Source organism: Juglans microcarpa x Juglans regia, chromosome 3D, assembly GCF_004785595.1.
Source record: "Juglans microcarpa x Juglans regia isolate MS1-56 chromosome 3D, Jm3101_v1.0, whole genome shotgun sequence".
NCBI lineage: Eukaryota > Viridiplantae > Streptophyta > Magnoliopsida > Fagales > Juglandaceae > Juglans > Juglans microcarpa x Juglans regia.
In genome coordinates this window covers 25,395,447-25,415,428 of record NC_054598.1, presented here as the reverse complement: position 1 = coordinate 25,415,428, position 19,982 = coordinate 25,395,447, and the positions used below count along the sequence as shown (strand labels likewise).

At 37.3% G+C, this 19,982-nt stretch overlaps 1 protein-coding gene across 2 annotated transcripts; it reads right to left on the bottom strand.

Annotated features, from left to right (window-relative positions):
• Nucleotides 1–392: 392 nt before the first annotated feature.
• LOC121256392 (polygalacturonase At1g48100-like) lies at nt 393–4,966 on the bottom strand. 2 transcript variants are annotated; one of them, XM_041157180.1, is made up of 7 exons: nt 4,381–4,966; nt 3,282–3,423; nt 2,809–3,036; nt 2,668–2,712; nt 2,373–2,580; nt 1,477–1,667; nt 393–904 (listed from the first exon to the last, which is right to left on the bottom strand). In XM_041157180.1, exons 1-7 carry the CDS (start codon nt 4,401–4,403, stop codon nt 512–514), a joined length of 1,230 nt encoding a protein of 409 aa, XP_041013114.1. In that variant the 5' UTR covers nt 4,404–4,966; the 3' UTR covers nt 393–511. The 2 variants fall into 2 exon arrangements, with proteins under 2 accessions (XP_041013114.1, XP_041013113.1); XM_041157179.1 differs by having other exon boundaries at nt 3,282–3,413.
• Between the last annotated feature and the right edge of the window lie 15,016 nt (nt 4,967–19,982).

The window sequence follows — 19,982 nt, the reverse complement described above, 5'->3', positions numbered from 1 at the left end:
GGAGATTCACATTTGTTTATGAGCTCTATGTTAGGTTCTGTTCATGTTTGATGTTGTTTGTTGATGCTATTCAGTCGGTAACCAAGATTTGCTTGCTATGTGTTCTATGCGTGATTCATGGAAGTTGCTTCGGCATTACATGTTTCTCATTCTTAATTTATTGTCCCACATATCTACGTATGCCCTCCTATGCTCTTTCTTGGTTGTAATACATAGATTCTGGATATGTATAGAAGATATTCTTTTATATCGCATTTATATGCCCTCTCATAATCGGGAAATCTGCTAACAATCAAGCTTGCCTTATACAATCCTAAGGCACTCTAAATAAAAGCATTGCATGTATACTCTCTCACAAACGGAATGGATATAATGCCGGTAGAGAATACTTCCTATAAAGTAGGACTATCATAATATGGACGCTTTACCTAACTAGCTAATGGTGTGAAAGGGGTTCGACTGTCATGCCGACCACACAACTGTCTATACCATTCAATTACAATTGTCAGGATCAACAGATATCATGATCTGATTGAACCCCGTTGTTCGATGGCTTGCCAATTTGTAAACAATCTATTGGAGGTATAGTGGGAGTCCTCAACTCTCCAAAAGTCTGCCAGCAGAAGGGATCATACATGTGATACTTCTCTTGCTGTGGCTTTAGCTGAATGGCAGTTAGTGTTACATCTAGACATGGAAGACTGTCACTGCAAGCAAAGTGCACTGGCTTGACCGTGTATGTCCCCCTTATCCTCTCGTAGTTGATTCCTGATAGAGCCACAGCTGATGTTTGGTTTTTGCATGTCCTTTTGTCACAATAGTATTGGTCAATCACAATTGGGATTTGAACTTCAGAAACTTGAATGTTTGAAAAGAGTACCCCCTGCACAGAGCCTGATCCTCCCTGCAGATTTAGTATTTGAATTCATTAGCAACAACATGCATTGTGATATAATTACTCAGATTGGGTTCTTTAGGTTTCAAATTTTGATTTGATTTCTTTTAGTATTTTGGTTAACATCAAAACTTCTTTTCAAGGTTTCCAACTTCTTTAGAAACTTTTGAAATCCTAGAAACCATATGTTGAACTGGGTCAAATTCACTAAAATGTGAGTATTTTTTTAAAATTAGTTTCTAGACAATACAAATGGTTGACACTCTTTTGGAATTCAAAATAGACATGTTGAATTATATTGAAGGAAAAAAACCATTGGCTGGGCAATGTTAGTTACAATCAAAGGATGAAGTGCTTAGATATCAATGTTTGCCCGACTCTATTGAAGTTTATCTGCCTTCCGGTCAAAGGATAATTCATCCCCATAAATATGGGGGGATAGTGGATGAGATCAGGTTTAAGCATCCCAAGTGCGTGAATGCCTTGCAATTAGAAATAAAAACTTGATCTTCCTTCACGATATTCCTGATTTTGTTACTTGTTGATTTTTTCAATCATATAATTAGAAATGGTATCAATACCTGCCATGTCTTGATTCTGACACCATTCATAGTGTTCTGCATAGTGATGTCTCGGACGGTAATGTTAGAGACGCAGGCTTTGGTGCTATCCTTTCCTAGACTTCCAATGCTGATTCCATGTCCTGGCCCACAGTTCACATTGTGTATGTATATGTTTGAACATCCAGTTTGTATAGAAACACAGTCATCTCCTGCACATGCCATGAGAAATTCAAGTCCTTTTTTTTTTTTAATTGTAGCCAGCTTATCTTGTCACATTTTATTTCAAGGTTAGTGCTCCCTGCTCGCTTTTGACGTTGTTTATGTATAAGTTTTGAGCTTTTAGTTTTTATATAAATGCAGTCATTTCCTGTTCCAAGGATCTGGTATTTAGAACTAAATTTAGCTTATACTAAATGTATGGAACCTGTTTAAAGTTCATGCTATATTAGCTACATCAGCCTTATATAAGTACTAATAAACAAAGAGGAGAAGGATTGGGAAGAAGATGTTCTAGTTGCTGATGAAGACAAAGAAACTACTGGAAGAAAAAAAAAACAAATTGTTATTGTTATCTACGGGGTTAAGACCTAATCCTCCAATGGATGTGCCACTAGTGATTTCAGAGATGACACGCGTCATATAATTGCTAGAGCCTTGTGTCAGACTGTAAATGGTCAGAGATTGTTGCTCTGAGGAATAAGGCTTTGGCAGGATAAGATTGTGTCTGTGTTTTCATCACCCTAACTCAGTTATCTCAATTAAGGAATCTTTCCTCTCTGTTATTTCTATATTCATTCAAGTAATGTAATTTTGATCTATGACACTATAGGTTGTGTTCTTGATTCTTGCTCAGTTCGTGACCACTTAGTGTCTGATCAATTGTCAAATGAAAAATTGTAGAAGTAATTAATTACCACAGGCAAGATTGCTGCTGTGAATTAGAATGTCTTTGGAGTTCTGTAGATGGATTCCATCTGTATTAGGACTGTCACCAGGAGATGAAACACTTAAATCATGGACCAACACTCCCATGCAGTTGTCAAACTTCAGGTGGCACTGGGGACTACTTTGAATTGTTATGCCTGTGACTGTCACATTAAAACTCCCGTAAAACCTGAGTGCCTGTGCAAGGAGAATGCAGCAATTCTGTTAGAGGATGGCTTGGCCATGATGTATGTAGCCAATTTCAAGTCTTGAAGTGGTCCTTACAGTTGGCTTGATGCTTGGCATTATCCTCCCTAGCTGGCTTCTTACCTGCCACCCAGTTGTTGGAGAAGCAAGATTATGATCAGTTTCAGATAAATGAGAATGTAAATGCAGAGGAAAATACAAGTTGAGGTGAATTGTTACCGGTGCTGACAGGTTCTTTTCAACAGTGCTATTTAATGGGACAATGAGTTCTATTTCATCATCAACAGGATCATCGAAAGGGGCATCTTGCCACCAGACTGAACCTCTTCCATCAATGACACCTTTTCCCTGGATGGTAATTCCTCTTAGCTTTGTGAACTCAAGCCATTGTAGCAGACCTTTGCCCCAAACTTTGGAGCTCGTTGGAGCAATGATTGTGCCATCCAGCTGAGAAAAAGCATCACTTCAGTATTTGAGTTAAAATTACCGGTCTTTGTTATTTACTATTGGATAGTAAGAGAGGAGGAGAGCCATGATCAAAGGTGAAAGCATTGTTTAGAATAGACATGGCTGGATTATACTCATTCATCTAAGCAAATTGGATGTTTCCAGAACAACTTTGGATTGTAAAATTCCATAACAGTTTCAATTCTAACTTTGTTATTTGTATCTAAATGGTCACAACTTAATACCTGAAATACAATGTTTGGTTGACAGTATGGACCAGAGAACGAAATGGGTCCCACAAGGAATATATAATTTGATGGAATGATCATCATTGATGCCTCCACTTTACACGCAGCAGCCCATGCAGCTCGGAATGCCTGCGATTCACTGTAAAATTAATCTTATTGTAATAACACATTTACATTAATTAATTAATTACAGATTAAACTATAAAATAATAATTATAAGTGCATCGTTACCTGTGCAAGAGCAACTGTATTTAGTAATAAAAAAAAAAGGTTGGTGTTGGCTAGTGCAGAACTGTACACAATAATTGTTGGAATCGTGGCTCAACTGCCGTAACGGGAATCAATTTTTTTTATTTTTTATTTATTTATTTATTTATTGGTGCGGGTGTCACCAACTGTTTGGCTGGTTCTTTCTTTTTCTCTTGTCTTCTACCTTTTTTTGTATAGCTAATTATTTGATGTATTCCGTACTAAATGTGTCCCTTTTTTAAGGCATGGTCGATCAGTCTCATTCGTTACTGCAAACTAAACGTTTTAGTTTGTGATTGTGTAATCCTATGATCCTTAAAATGTCCTGAAAAACTTGCATGGCTTTCTAGATGACATATCTATATTCATCTATGGTATCCGAATGGACACAAATGTTGCTATATATGATCAAGTTCAAATTTCTAATTGAAAAAAATTCATGAGTCTAATTTATTTTATAAAATCGGTTCAATAAAAGAGGATTATTCATTCCTTATAAACATACTCGAGAATTCTCAACACTTAACGTAAAATTATTTCTCATCACTAATCTCCCTCGTGCCTTCGTTTTTTTTTTTTTTTTTTTTGGTTTTGGAAAAGAAAAACAGAATATTTATTATGAATTGACTCAACAACGCTGCTAAGAATTATCTATATTTTTTTTTCCAGTTGTAATTCTTGCATTCGCCGAATTTTCGTGGGAAAAAGAAATGAACTTTCTGTAATTATCTGAATAATTTTGAATCTTTGCATGCAAACCATATAATGCAAAGCAACAAAAGACATTTTCCCTTGCACATTTTTTTTTTTTCCCTTCAATTAGTCACAGATCGAATTGGAGAATAACCTGTGTGTCATCGGTGCTTCCATCACCCTTGGCTTCAAAATCTAGCACGTTGAAGGTTGCGGAGTGCCCACCACCATTGTGACCTTTCTCTGGCGGCGGCGGCAGCGGCAGTGGCGGGCTTGACGGTGTGCCCTTTTTTGGTGCAGGAGATGGAGGTGAGGGAGCTTTGTGAGATGGAGGTGAGAGAGCTTTGTGAGATGGAGGTTTTGGTTTTGATCCTCCACTACTATGGTGGTGGTTGCCACTGCTGTGACTCTTTCCTTTCTTCTTAAACAGAGTGCCTGAGGAAGCTCTACTTTTCCTCCAATGCTTCCCTCTTCTCGCATTGCAAGTCTCGAATTTTGATGACCAAAGAAGTAGAGCAATGAGAAGCATAAATGTGAGGCTTCTGTAGCTCAACCCACTCATACTTGCAATTGTTGTATTGGAGAGAGAGAGAGAGAGAGAGAGAGAGAGCTACTTAAAGATGGCCAAAATGAGTGATGGTTGGGTTTATATAGGAAGAGAAGTACTACTTCAAGGCTGCAGAAGACTCTGCAGACATAAGCACAGATATATATTATTTTGGTAGGCTTTTTGCGTTTCATTCTTCTTCCTTCATTTTCTGTTTTCCTTGTCATTTATTAATTATCTTGTTTTCTTTTATGTGAATTTTGGTTGGAATTTGCTTCACTTAACAGATAGGTCCCATTGTGCATTCCTCGTTGCATGTGACTCACAGTCCAGTCTTGCTTGTCCAAAAACGTCCTTAATCAATTATCAAAATATGCCAAACTTTGCCATCCTTTGCTATCTGATTTTCTTTTTCCTTTCTATAACATAGCATATATAGATAAAACAATCTTTCTTTAAAGGAATTTAATCGAGAATAAAATAAAGATGACCCTGATCTCATTCCATTATGAAAATTGGTGTACTGGTTTACCATTTATGAAAAATAATCATCTAAGACTACATCTTACAAGTTTTGCTATTTTTTTTTTTTTTTTATACATTTGGGGAGGTGGGGTTTCGTACCCAAGACCTCCATTTTGGAGGTTGAGGATTTATGTCAATCAGACCACAAGCTTTTAGCAAGTTTTCTCTTTCCTAATTTATTTGGCTTTCCAGCTCCAAGGTCTCATAGCTGCATAACCTATTTAACTAGTGCTAATAGAATAATCCAAAATTTGGTGTAAAAGCCAAAAAAGAGACACGTGAGTGGGTCTATAAGGTGTCAAGGGCCGGCACTGATTATAACAGCTCTATACGGTCACATGCATGCAAGCAAGCCTTCACGGGCTGGGACTTTTTGTGCTTTGTCTTCTTAACCCGCGCACCCGTAAGGCTTTCAACAAACTTGAGGCTGTCTCTTGTCATGCTTTGCTTCTCTTTCTCCTTTCCCTTTCTTCCACCAAAAATTCCTGTTTCCCAATGATGGAAGAGAGAGAAATATGAGTAAAAAGCAACTGAAACTAACTGTCTTCCAACAGAACATATGGCCATGAGGGTTTTAAATTTTTTCTTTTTTGTTTTTCCTTTTTCTTGCACTTGTACTTGAAGGAAACAATTTGAAAGAAACCTCCATGCGCCCATGGTTATACATCTGTAGAGTAGTAATAATTAATGAAAGGACTACAAGTGTTCTTGTGTCCAGCTTAAATTGCCATTTAATTCACAAAAGAAGCTTGGAAAAATGGGTTTCTTTCAGATCACATGTTTAATTCCTGTACGTGGAGACTACAATGACCCTTTGACAAAGAAACAAAGGATAAAAGGACAAACAGAAAACATTGTGATGCAGCATTAAAAAAAAAAATTGAACTTTTTCACTTATGAAAACAGAGGTACGGCAAAATAAGGGAAACCCCATCAGCTTTGAAGATTGGGATTTGCCTAAAATAATTGTTCACCAACGAACCTGTAAAGTGTTTGTGTTAAATTCCCACAATCCCAAGAACTGCATGCAGTCAGTGAGTTGGAGTACTTCCTAACTTCAGTCTAAACTGAAGATCAAAGAAGGAATTCTCACAGCCTAAAAGCCAATTTTACCATTGATTGATTGATTTATTTATTTTGTTTATTGGGTAAGAAATATAAGAAAATCCACAAGGCAAAAGTACTCACTAATGAGTGTGATCAATAAGACAAATCATGTTGTTCTTGATCTTTCCCTTAAATTGTGTTATCTTTAGTCACACCACCGAGTGTGACTGAAAATGACAAGCTTTGGAATAAAGACTAGTATTGTTCTTTACCAGCCACTTCTCGGAAAGGCTCTAAACACCAGGACATTCAAACTTGAGATAATATAGAGATCAATGATCCCCTTTTACGTACCTTGTTATATGATAGAAACAGATCAAATGATGATTTTCTTTGATTGGTGAGTGCTTGTCTATATAAGTTGTTTCATGTTTCTTCAAGAATGAGATGAAAATCCAACCCCAAAAGAATAGAATTGCGATGAGTATGACATAAATGCTCAGGCAAAATCCAAGAAAACGACGAGAATGCTATATGCAAACATGATCATTAATTTCTGTTGAGTTTCCGTTTCGTTCATTCAACTTATTTCCATGACCAAACAAGGTTTATCTTTCTAGTCTTAGAACCCCCGCCCGCCCCCCGCCCCCCCCCCCCCCCCCCCCCCCCCCCCTCCCCCCCCCCACCCGTCCCTTTCCCTCAAGATTTCCCATCGAACGTGCACGATTCTCCTTTCAGTACTACTCTGTGTCTGCGCATGTACGTACTTTGTCATCCCCAAGTTTGATTTCTGGGAGCTTCCAAATAACCTTAATCATCACTAAAATTGATACCATAGGTCCATAATTATAAGAATTAAGATTCATGAAGCAAGTTTTTATAATATATATATATATATATATATATATATATATTAAGGCATTCTCCAAAGAATTTGTCCATGTGATTTGCTAAGTACTACAAGGAAAAAAAAAATCAATAGAAAAAATTTTAGAATTCTGATTGCAAATGGGAGACTATTTGGCCTACTTGATCAGAATGTTGTATAAATCATGCCTTATTTCTTTCTGGCAAAAACAGTTAAAAGGCAATATTAATTTAGAATAAAACTACAGTGCCACCTTACTCTTACAATTCCATGTGACCGTTGGTCAAATTTTTTTATTAAGAAAATGATTTTAAGTATATTAATATTTTTTTATTTTTAAAAAATATTTAATATATTAAAAAATATAAAAAAAAAATTACTGAAAAATATATCCAGCTGTAAGAGTGAGGCGGCATAATAGTCCCACTCATTAATTTATATGCATTTGCCAGTTTGTTGTCGTGAATGTCTCTGTTTTTGGACGTACGATATATATATTATGTGTATATATATGTATATATATGTACGTGATATTAATTAATTATAATAATCACACCTGTTGACTGCCCAGCGTGCAAAATTAATAATTAAGCATAAACCGTTAGAAATGAAGTACGAAAATCTGTGTAATAACATCTCATTGCTTGGTGACATGAATATAAATTATAAATATTCAACACGTAGCTAGCTGCCTACTTGAAATTATCATAGAAATTATCATGGGCCACGTTATACGTACCTCGATCACATATTTTTTTTTTATTAATTTTTGCATTTTATATATTTTTTAAATTTAAATAAAAATTATTATCATGGGAAGATTAATGACTTTTGGAGTACGACCTTCGTAGCAGTCCTTTTGTGCTTATTATATGCTCGTGAACTTTGGAGTATGTACTAGATCTCGTGAACTCATGCGTACACATGATTAGGGTTTCTTGTGCTCCATTATTGAAGTGTGAAAATGTTTCGGTAACCATCCAAGTCATGAAAACCTTCAAGCAGCTTTTATATCACTCTTCATCATGATATTGACTATATTAATTATATTGTGCAGCTATTTTAGAAATTTTACACACATTCTGCTCGCTAATAAACAAGGGAAAATGATTTGTATAGTTTTAAATTGGTATGTAAGTCTCGTATATTTATTTAAAAAAAAATTTAGAGAAATTTAAGATTTACAAGAAAAATTTTATTTTTTAATAATGATTTATTCATTTTATTAATAAAAGTGCATGCACGGAATTTACATACTTTTAAAATTGTATCTAATAAAAAAGAAAAAATGATTTGTACAGTTTTAAACTGGTATGTAAGTCTCGCATATTTTTTTTTAAAAAAAAATTAGACAAATTTGAGACCAATATGAGAAAATCTATTTTTTAATAATGATTTATTCAATTTATTAATAAAAATGCATGCACGGAGCTTACATATTTTAAAATTATATCTTATAAAGAAAACGATGACAGATTATCGTATTTTATTCTCAGGCTAGATGCTCCCTGCGTCATGAGATCAGTATTCAGTTGCATGCAGTATGGACATTAATATTCCAAACGTACACTCTTCACACTCGCACCTAAATTTGGTTTCCCTTTTTTCTAAATTAATTCATGAGATATTGCAGGATCGCTTCAGATCATATTGTAAAAATGTGTATCGGTTGGATTAATTAATGTTGTCTTATTCAATGTCATTGTCTCTTGGGAATAAATTAAGCAACAAATTAATTGTGTAATTTATTAACCATGAAGGAACTTTTTAAATTAAGTTTGTAAGATTAAATGAAAAATATATAATTATCAGTTGAAGTCGATGGATCAGGCTCATGATATTGCTATATATACAACAAAAAGCACCCATATTATATATATACATAATGTATGAGTACTGGCCGCAGCTTACAACATGTGGCCGGGCATACTAAATTCCAAGTACTATATCCAAGTATTAATGTTTTTTTTTTTTTAAAAAAAAAGAATCAGGACCACATGTCCAATAGTGACCCATTTCTACTTTTATTAAAGATCTCTCACTTACGGATGAGGAATACCGTGAAAACAAGACAACTCATCAACATGCTTACAAGAAAAACCACAAAAACAAACTCAATAACTACACTGGACTACATGTAGGACAAAGTGAAAAATGAAAAACTCCATGTAGAACCAACCAACGACTACAATAGACTTGCGCCCCCTTTAATTGCCGGCAACCCCACTCTATCCAGTCTAACAATGCCCTGCAAATGTTTTGGTAGTGCATCATCCACACCATACGTACCCACCTGACCCGCTTCCCCACTTCTCACAAGGAAATTCGCAGCTTGATTTCCTTCTCGAAATTGATGAACTACTTGGTAGGATAAGCCCTCAAGCTCTTGAAGTAGCTCATCCCCAAAATCTCAAAGATACCATAAATTGCAACGCCAAGCAGTAAGCCAATCCACTATTACCTTCGAGTCGCATTCCAAAATAACACAGCGACCACCTAGTTGTTTGCAAAGTTTCACCCCCTAAATTAATGCACAAAGCTCTGCCTCAGTGTTGGTGCCAAAACCAAACTGCTCTGAAAAAGCACCAATAAATATGCCTTGATGATTCCGCACTATTCCACCACCGCCACAATTACTTGGGTTCCCCTTACAATTGCCATCCACATTCAGTTTCCACCACCCAGTAGGAGGTTTTTTCCAAGCAATTAGTTGGACTCGCTGGCCAAGACGCCGACGAATGGGAATAGCTATCTCGCTTAAAAACTACTCATCTACGGGGCCTATAACTTCATTATCTTCATTCAAAATTGCCCCCAGCCATATACGGACCTCTCGCCAAACTCCCACCACAGACTCCTAAAGACCTTCCATCTGTACTTTGCACCTCCTTCTCCACAAACACCAAGTTAGAATACTTGGTAGCAACCCAATGAGTATACCTTTCTTGGACGATTTCTTGGCACAAGAAAACCACACGGACACACGACTCCACCATGTCCCTGTCTACATACACGCTACACCTAGAGTTACCACAGCCAAATTCCACACATGTTGAGCCACCTCGCCAGTTGCAAGAACATGGTCCAATGACTCTGTCTGTGGCACACTGCAACAATCACATCTCGAGGCCAGAGAGACCCCACGAGACTGTTTGCGATCGTCAACTGACAGACACCTAAACAACGCCCTCCGCATACACACTGATATCTTGCCTAGTAATTTTGAATGCCAGATCCAATTCATCCATGCACCACACTCTCCCTTCACCCGAATCAACTCCCACCACTTGTTGAAAACTGGCCATCAGGACTCGATCTCTAGACCAAGATGTCCTTACCCTCTTTACCAGCATGGATCTTCCTACCCACCTCAGAGGCAAGTTCTTCACCTACCAACTAATCAAGACGTTCGAAGTCCCATTGTGAACTGAGCCAGACATAACTAATTTTCAAAGTAGGTTGCTTAATCGTGGGAACCATCTCGCACAGTTGTTCATTCGTGAACCACCTATCGAACCAAAACGACGACTTACCCTCCCTCACCTTTTTTTTTAATATTCACACACCTTTGGGATAGCAGCTACCACCGATCGCCATAGTCTAGAAGTAAAGCCCCTAGGTTCCAGCAATGATAGGTGGCTACCCCTCCCATATTTGAATCGCAAAAAACGAGCCCATAATGAATCCGTCGACAAGAGCCACCATGCTAACTTCATATGCATTGCACGCTGTATCTCCGAGAACTGCCTCAACCACAACCCACCTTCATTTGTAGGCTTGCTAATCCGAGACCAAGCACGCCATTTACTATTGGCTTTCCCCCCTTGTTCTCCCCAGAAGAAGGTCGATAAAATATAATTAAGCTTGGAGAGCACACCCTTCAGCACATCCATGATAGCTAGAAGGTGAGAAGCTATGCACGTGAGTACATGCTTTAGTAAGATTTGCCTCCCACCTTATGACAGCAACCTGGTCTTCCAGCCTGCTACTTTGGCTCTTACCTTGTCAACCAGCGGCTCCACATGACATGCTTTCAACCGACCATCAACCAGCGGAGCCCCCAAATAGATCATGGGAAAATGACCTTCCATGAAGCCAAAAATTCATCGTAAGCCATGACGTCTTGCGGTACTTAAATAAGGAGTTGTGCTGTGAAACAAGAGGATTTATCTTTACTAATCCGTTGCACAGACCATTTCTATACATATCAAGCGTGTTTATAAGCCTGCGCATCAATCTCTTTGAGCCATTCAAAAATATCAGAATATCATTGGCGTATAACAGGTGTGAGATCAGAGGAGCCCCCCTCGAATGATAAAATTTTCCAATGCGACCATTCTCAAACTATTGTCTAAGAAGACGTGAAAAACCTCCTGCATCAAAATAAACAAATATGGCGAGAGTGGGTCACCCTGCCGCAGTCCTCTACTTGACTTAAAAAATCCTTTATATGTGCCATTCATCATCACTGAGTAATAAGGTGAAGTTACACATGTTCTAACCAGCTTGCAGAAAACAGGCAAAAAATCAAATCCGACAAGGACTTGTGGTAAAAATTCCCAGTTCACCCTGTCATACACATTTGTCATGCCAATTTTAACCATGACGTTGCCTCCCCGGATTTTTTTCTTCAGCTCGTGCACCATCTCTTGGGCTAGAGAAATATTTTCAAAAATAGCTTGCCCCGGGATAAAAGTTCATTGTTCCTCCGAAACTAGTCTCGGCAAAATACTAGTCAGACGGAATACAATGATCTTGGAGAATATTTAATATGCGACCGAGCAAAGACTAATAGATCGAAACTTCTCAAAAGTCCTCGGATCCACCACCTTCGGTATCAAAACAATATAAAAGGATGCATAAAAAAATGGGAGCTCAGCTCCACTGAAAAATTCCTTGGCCACCTCTAACAAATCATCTTTTATAGTAATCCAGCTTGAAGTATAAAATGATGAACCAAATCTATCCGGTCTAGGACTACTTTGCTGCAGAATAGAGCATACCACTTCATGAACTTCCTCTTCCACGGGCGCTCGAACTAGCTCCGCATTTTCAACCGTCATCACTTCCATATGCAATAAGGAAGTCAAATCCGTTTGCTCAATCTCCAACTCTTCTGACAAGAAATTTCGAAAGGTCCATCGCACCCTCATGAATTGTTTCTGGAGAGTTCAGCAATGTTTCATCCTCAAGGCACATTTTTGTGATGGTAGAACTCATTCTTCTTTGATTTACTACTGCGTGGTAAAATTTCATATTCTTGTCCCCATCTGTTAACCACATCTTCTTGGTTAGTTGAGCAAGCCTTGCTTCTTCTCTCTTTTCCCAAACCTCTAGCTCCATTTTAGTGACAAGATAATCCACCTCAACGTCCTCAGACCATGCCACTTGAAGTTGAGACTCCAATCCTTCCAACCTATCTTTCAAATCTCTTATGTTCTTAACAACCCGTCCAAAAACAGAGTTGTTCCAAGTTCACAGTGCAGTCTTGGTACGTTTCAGTTTCGCAGCTAGCTTTATTAAACCCGATCCATGCACTGGTCTCTCCCACACTTCCTTAACACAGCTTTGAAAATAGTCATGCATGCACCACATCTTTTGAAATCTGAATGGGGATGGACCATACATGGGCATATGTTGAAATAAAGTCACCACCAAGGGGCTGTGATCAGAGGAAGTACGTCTCCTATATTCCAGTTTTGCCTCTAGGAAAGTTTGCGAGAAAACCATATTAGAGAGAGCCCTGTCCAACCGAGCCCATTTCCTGGCATTACTCGCTTGCCCGTTGCACCATGACATTGGATTGCCATGATAATTCAAGTCTACAAGACCACACACATCAATACAATATTGAATTCGTCTATCGCTTGTCTAGTTCAAGGATGCCTGCTAATCCTTTCCCTATATGTCTTGATAATATTAAAGTCACCCATGAGCAACCATGGATAATCCATTCGAGGAAAGCTCGCTAACTCTGCCCACAAAGATCTTCACTCATCCTGAGTGCACTTAGCATAAATAAATGTCACCAATGTCCTTTTATGCTCCATCGTAACCACCTCGTCACCATCTGGTTAGAGACACCAACTACTTTAAACTCATACGGTTGTTTCCATAAAATTCAGATTTTTTCCCCCACGTCCTCGTTACAATAGTACCCATCAAAACCAAAGCCAAAAAAGAGGCTACACAACTTATCCTTCCTTGCAAAAGTTTTGAAAAGAGCCACAATGGTACCATTAACCTTCCTAATCAATTGCCTTAAATCTCTTCTAGACCAACCCAACCCCCTAATGTTCCATGCAATGATGGATTTTGTCATAAATACAATTTCACAGTGCAAGTAGATACCCGCTGTGATTGATGCACATGTAATTTCTAACCTTGGAGCTACTGGCAGACCCGAGTACATGATCAGAGTCATATCCCTTTTGCTTTGCTACATTTTGGCCTTTGGCAGCCTCTTCTACATCCGATGCATACAGATCATCTGCACTAAGTTCAACCATGGGGTCAGACTGCACCACAGTATGACATTCCATTTCAAGCACTTCAGTCACCACTAACACATTACCACGATTTTCCCTAGGCGACATATGCAACTCTGCGGTAAGAACATCCTGCTCTGCATCCATAATAACACTTTGAAGTTCCTGAATTGTAACCTCTCCCTGCACACTGGCATCGCCTGTTTGGATTGAAGGCAACTCATCCCCAGACCACTCACTTTCTGGTTCTTCCACTATCGACAAAGTCCGCACACCACGAGCAACGAGACCTCCCATTTCACAGGCTGCGCCACTAGCATTTTCCTCACCACAATCAACATGCACTTCCTCAATATTCACCAACTCCACCATAGTAGCATCCTGGATCTTAGAATTCTAAACCTGCACTTCTTATGATGCTTCTAACTCCACATTCGTATATTTCATAGTCATCAGATTCTGGACCTGCAAGTCTTGTGCCGCGACCGACTCAACAGTCGTATCTTTCGTAATCACCACATTATGCACCCTCCAAACCCTCTTGGCCCTCCCTGAACCCTCTTCCCTGGTTCTCTTTGACACACTTTCCCCAGCCCTACAAACCACTGACGTATGGCCTTGCCTACAACATTTCACACAATTGAACCATTTTCTTTCATACCTTGCCTCCTACCACAATTTTTTGGCGCCCACCACAATCGGGAAACCCTGAACAGGCTTATCCGTGAGGTTCACCTCCACGCAGAAACGTGCGCCTGAAGCCCTGGTTCTATGACGAGTGGCATTGTCCATACCCAAAAACCAGCCAAAACGAGTTGCAAAAATTTGTAAGCAATCAGTTCAATACAAGTGCAACAGTAGACCTGGGAGGAAAATCCATTGAGGGGCCAACGCGGTCTCCTTACGTAAATCGAGCTCATTCGCCTAGCGGAAGAGACAGAAGATGCAGCCCACCAACAGTCTTCCCTCGCGAGCCCATCCATGAATAAAGTCTCTCTCAGACTGCATTTTCACCAAGACGTGATGGTCATCCATCACACTAACCGTTGGAGCATCCAGCAAACCCCAGGACGCAATTATGCCTCCACGAACATCATCAATGGTTGGTTGTGTACGTACAAACTTCAATACTAGTGCAAAATGAAAATCCTCAGCCGCCTTCAACATCTTTAGTTTAGTGAAGATGAACCCAGGTTCACCATCCACATCAACAGGGTAACGCATCTGCATCTTGAAGGTAGGCAGCGACACCAATTTGGAAACCATCTTAGCAAAAGACACGGATCCATCATCCCCTGCAGTATCCCCTGGGGGGGGGGGGGGGCGAGGGGCACCGCCATGGGCTAACCCTAGGTGCCGCAACCCACACAACTATAAATATGGAAGTTACGTAAAATACAGAGCAAAAAAATTCTAGAGTCCTATGCTTAAAATACTATTAATGTTGCTAATTAACCAAAATTATGCATAATGTTAATTAATTGAAGTGCCATGCACGTTGCTAACAACTAACAATATTTTCATAATTAATACAGATTATGTTAAGCAAATGAGTGCAAGAAGAAATTAAAATTGGTCGATTTATAATAATTATAATTATTTAGACTTGCTAATTACATAAATTTAATTTCATACTTGTCTCAAGTTATAATCTTTAATTTTTGGGTTTTTGTGGATAAATTAAGGCAATCCGTTAGCCTATCTTAAAATTAAGGCCTAGTTTAGGTACTGAGAATATATCACTAGTACTATTTATTATTTTATTATTACTTTTCATATACTATTTACTATTATTCAATATTCTATCATTAATTTTTCACTACTATTCACAGAATACCTGCAAATACCTTACTACTCAAACACAACGTCCTAATTCTCTTGTACTGGGTATCATAGGACTATATATATATATATATATATATATATATATGGTAAGTATTTCTTCCTGCTGATGATCAGAAGAAACCATGCATGACCATACAAATTCAATTCCCAAATTAATCACCATCCAAATAATTAACTGGAATGAAGTTTGAAGTGGTCCTAGCTACCATTGAATATCACTCCGATCCAATATAAAAGAATTAATTTGTGGTAAAATGGCGACGGATAATTCTAAAATATATATATATATATATATATATATATATATATATATAAATGCTTCCCCATTGGCAGTTTGTCGTTGTTGCTTGCTGGTGATGTTAACCGTTGTGGGACAATATCGTTCATATGCAAGAGAATTTTGATCAGTTGGAAAGGTGACCTTTTTGCTGATGTGCATGATCCCAATAGATTCGTCAATTTTGAAAAAGAGATGTGAATTTGTCCCCACCACTTTGTCTGCATCGTTACACAATTAGCTAGAGTACACTCAATTCATGGCCAACAAAAGTCCTTAATTCCAAGCTATAGCGCCTAGCCATATCACGGATCACTAATTTCAACATGACCTAAACTAAGTTTGCCTTATTTGTTTTTAGATCGAGAATAAATTAATTAGATCTCTCTGAGGGACTTCTTCTTCTTCTTCTTCTGCAAGTACATAGCAGCAGCTATCTAGCACAAGATCAGCAACGTTTTTCCTCTAGATCTTCCTTTGTTTGATCTCTTTTGCCGGACGTACGTGTGTTTGTATATATGTTGACTGTGCATGCACATGATGATGCTACTTAATTAATTAAGCAATTAGTAGCAGTTTTTCTTCTTGACGATCAGATCGATGGTTGTCCTTTCAATTACCATCGATCTGTACAAACCAACCACAGAGAATCCGCCAAACACAAAATGATAGGCTTTAATTATAATAATAATTAATAAAGCTTGTTTCATTTCCAATTAATAGATACAATCGATCGCTGTTCTTACATTTATAATATGCATGTATGTATTTGTATGTTCGAATCTACCGTAGAGAATCGGCCAAACATAAAACGAGGCTTCTTTCCTTTTCTTAAAAGATACAATTGTTATATATACATTAGCTGTATGTGCTTCTTTGTCTAACCCCAGATCATACTTTGAAAATCAAATATACCGGTTAATATATATATATATATATATATATATATATATATACACTTTTAAATGGAAAGTTGTTTAAAATGTATTATATCAATCTATGAGAATCGTTAAACAAGACTAATGAATACCTAAAAATATTGATTTAGCTATTCTGCAGAAAAATATTTGGAGGCTACCCTGATAAGATCGACTTCGAAAGTGTTGTAAACAAGTCAATATACATGAAAAATAAGAATGATGTTTCTCTTGTCAGCTACAAGAAAATTATTTATTTGTTACTAGTTATTTTATATAAAAATGACTATTTACTATCAAAATGAGTCTATTATCGTCATAAATAATTATTTTTGTTACAAATAACTCGCCATAAATGCTGATTTTTCTTGTAGTGCGCTCCAAAGAGTACCAAAGCAATGATTATGAGCATGTGTGAGAATAGGGCTGGCAATCTTTAACACAAGGCATGCACGAATTCGACAATAATTAGATATGAAATTCTTGAGAGGTCTAGTACGTAGTCTAAAAAACTAAATACGTTGGGATAAGGTTGACTCATATATGACCTAAACTGATCAATTAATATACACCACTCAAACTCAATATGAGACATTCAAAGCTGACAATTTTTGTCACAACTTGTACTGAATTGGGCACGAACCCAATTTGAGTATAGCATGCATTAATAATGGAGAGAATTAACTTGTTTAATTAAACATGTTAGCTAGGTTAGAGTTAACTCATATATATATGATACAAATTTGCCGTGATCCAAACTTGACATGGAAACATGAATTACTAGCTAACCCTATGTGAGAATGTGTACATGATGAGGTTGTTGCATATTCACTATATGCACTAAGCGCCCGGCCCATTGAGAGTTGCTATTATGTCAAGTGTTGCCATCTAGTTGGAAGGTCGATCCATGGATAGTAATAGTCTTTTTTATACACTAATTGGGTATACCTTTTTGCTAAATCCTATCATTTTCAATATGCAAAAGTGCCTCGTACATATTCTATGAGGCCGCATGAAGCCATTAAAGTTATCTTCTACATTCACAGTGCATGGCAATGCACCTACATGATGGGCTTGTTTGACTTTATCTTGGGAATAGTGGACTCTTGCCTTGATCAGTTGCTTTACTGTTGAAATGGTTTGGCACATTTCATCAGACAAAGCCTATATATTATGAATGGGTACCACCATATAATATATCTGTATTTTCCTTCTTGTTTTGTGTTTGTTTGTGTTAAAAAAAAAAATAGTATTTTTTCTTTGGTCCTAAATCATGCACATATGAAAAACTAGTAAAAAGGAAAAGAAGTTACGTGGAAATTATATTCTTCTTATATATAAATATTATAAATGAAAAACAATGAGGGCCGGAAAAAATATTTTAGTTTTCATTTGATCAAATATATAATAGGTCATGTCAGCCACATTCATGTATGGTCTATTTTATCCACATGCATGCAATTCAAATAGTGATTCTGTATTCGGACCATATATCAACCATTTTATATATATGTAAGAATCGAGGTAGCTAGCCAGCCCATTCACCTGCATGCATTTCCTCTGGAAAAGAGCCTTATAAATTGCCCGGCCTTACCCAGGACTAGGTGTCCTTTGCATGCAGTCTCGTGCCCAATGTTTATATATATAAGGAGTCAAGGACTAGTGACTGACCTAGTTACAGCTGGGGGCATGCAGTCCCAAATGAACGATAAAAATTCAGATCAAGATACAACCACTAGATAATACAAAACGGTTATCATGATCTGGCTTAGCCCCCCGCCCAACCTTGGCATGCATCGATCTCTTGTCTGAGACTTTTGTCTTTTGTCTTTCTCAGTCCTAGCTTGGCAATTGGCATGCAATTCAAGGCCGGAGGCCAGGAGATCAATTTGACCCAACCTCCTGGCCTTTTCTAATTGTCATTAATTAATTAGATCCTTAATTATCGTTTTATCCTACTTATATGGCGCTGCGCACCTGCTTGAGCTGATCAGCACATCAAATTCAGATATCTTTTGATTGTATTATTTCATTTTAAATTAATAGTATAAAACAAAAGCAAAAGAAAATTAAACAATGATGTTTATTAATTAATATATATATATATACTATATATATAGAACATGTTCCAGTAGTACTACTGGACCACCGCTTACATGAATTTCTTATGATATTATATATATTACAAGCTGTATATACGTCTAATTTGCAAATTAAATTCAAGCTTTTGTCACTATGGAAAGAGACTATATATACTAATGGTTGCTTGTATCTCTCTGCATGACATTCTTCTCCAAACGTAGCTTTTAAGTAGAATTTGTTCGTCTTTGGATCTACTAAATAATGTACCAATTTATCGCTTACTATGGACTGGACTCAAAATGTCTCAGTGGTCCATGATTGTCTTATATAAATATATATATATATATATATATATATATATATATATATATATATATATATATATATAATCTGATCTATATCTACGTGTCTTCATTTAGGTTTACCAATTTAAAAAAACCATGCAGCTTTATTGCTTGTTATTTTCTACCAACTTTGAAGACGTAAAAGACAGGGAATTGTATAGGCAATATTGCTGCCAAAACAACATTAATTTGTTCCTCTTTGTGAGAATTATTGAGGAGAATATCTCCCTGGCTTTAAGACAATAACTAGTAGTACTAGACAGTGTAGATGGCGTAGGAATTATAGTAAAAGTTTTTAAATAAAATTAATAATGAATTTGACTAATTTAACATATCTTGGCCCATCTTTATCCATGATAATACTGACTACTAATTAATTGATGTGCGTAAGTACTGGTATAGGCATTCCATATTATTTGAGAGAGAGAAGTTCTTACTTTATGTAATGGTTTTAATGGAGTTTTAATTATTGACTAGTTCTTTTGAAGTATTGGTTCAGATATAGCTAGGCCCTCCAATGGGACATTACAAATAGTATCAAAATCTAGGTGGTGTATAAGATCCCACGTTACTTGAGAGGGAGAAGTTCTTACTCTTTATTATAATTCCATTTAGGCTCCAATTATACCATTGACTAATCATTTTAGAATGTAGGCCCGGGTGTGGCTAGGACCTCCCTTGCGGTGTTACAATCTTAATTTCTCTTTATTTGAATACTACTTACAAGAAATATGTAGGAGTAGGTTAGATAAATTAAGAGCCTCTTTATAGGATAGTGTACTAATTAAGGTAATTTCACCCATCAAGAGACTTATC

Coding starts and splice junctions, on each gene's coding strand:
- LOC121256392 (XM_041157179.1), bottom strand. CDS start 4,788: ATGAGTGGGTTGAGCTACAGAAGCCTCACATTTATGCTTCTCATTGCT. Junction 3,414..4,380: donor GAAGCACCGATGACACACAG/GTTATTCTCCAA, acceptor AGTGAATCGCAG/GCATTCCGAGCTGCATGGGC. Junction 3,037..3,281: donor AACCAAACATTGTATTTCAG/GTATTAAGTTGT, acceptor GCTTTTTCTCAG/CTGGATGGCACAATCATTGC.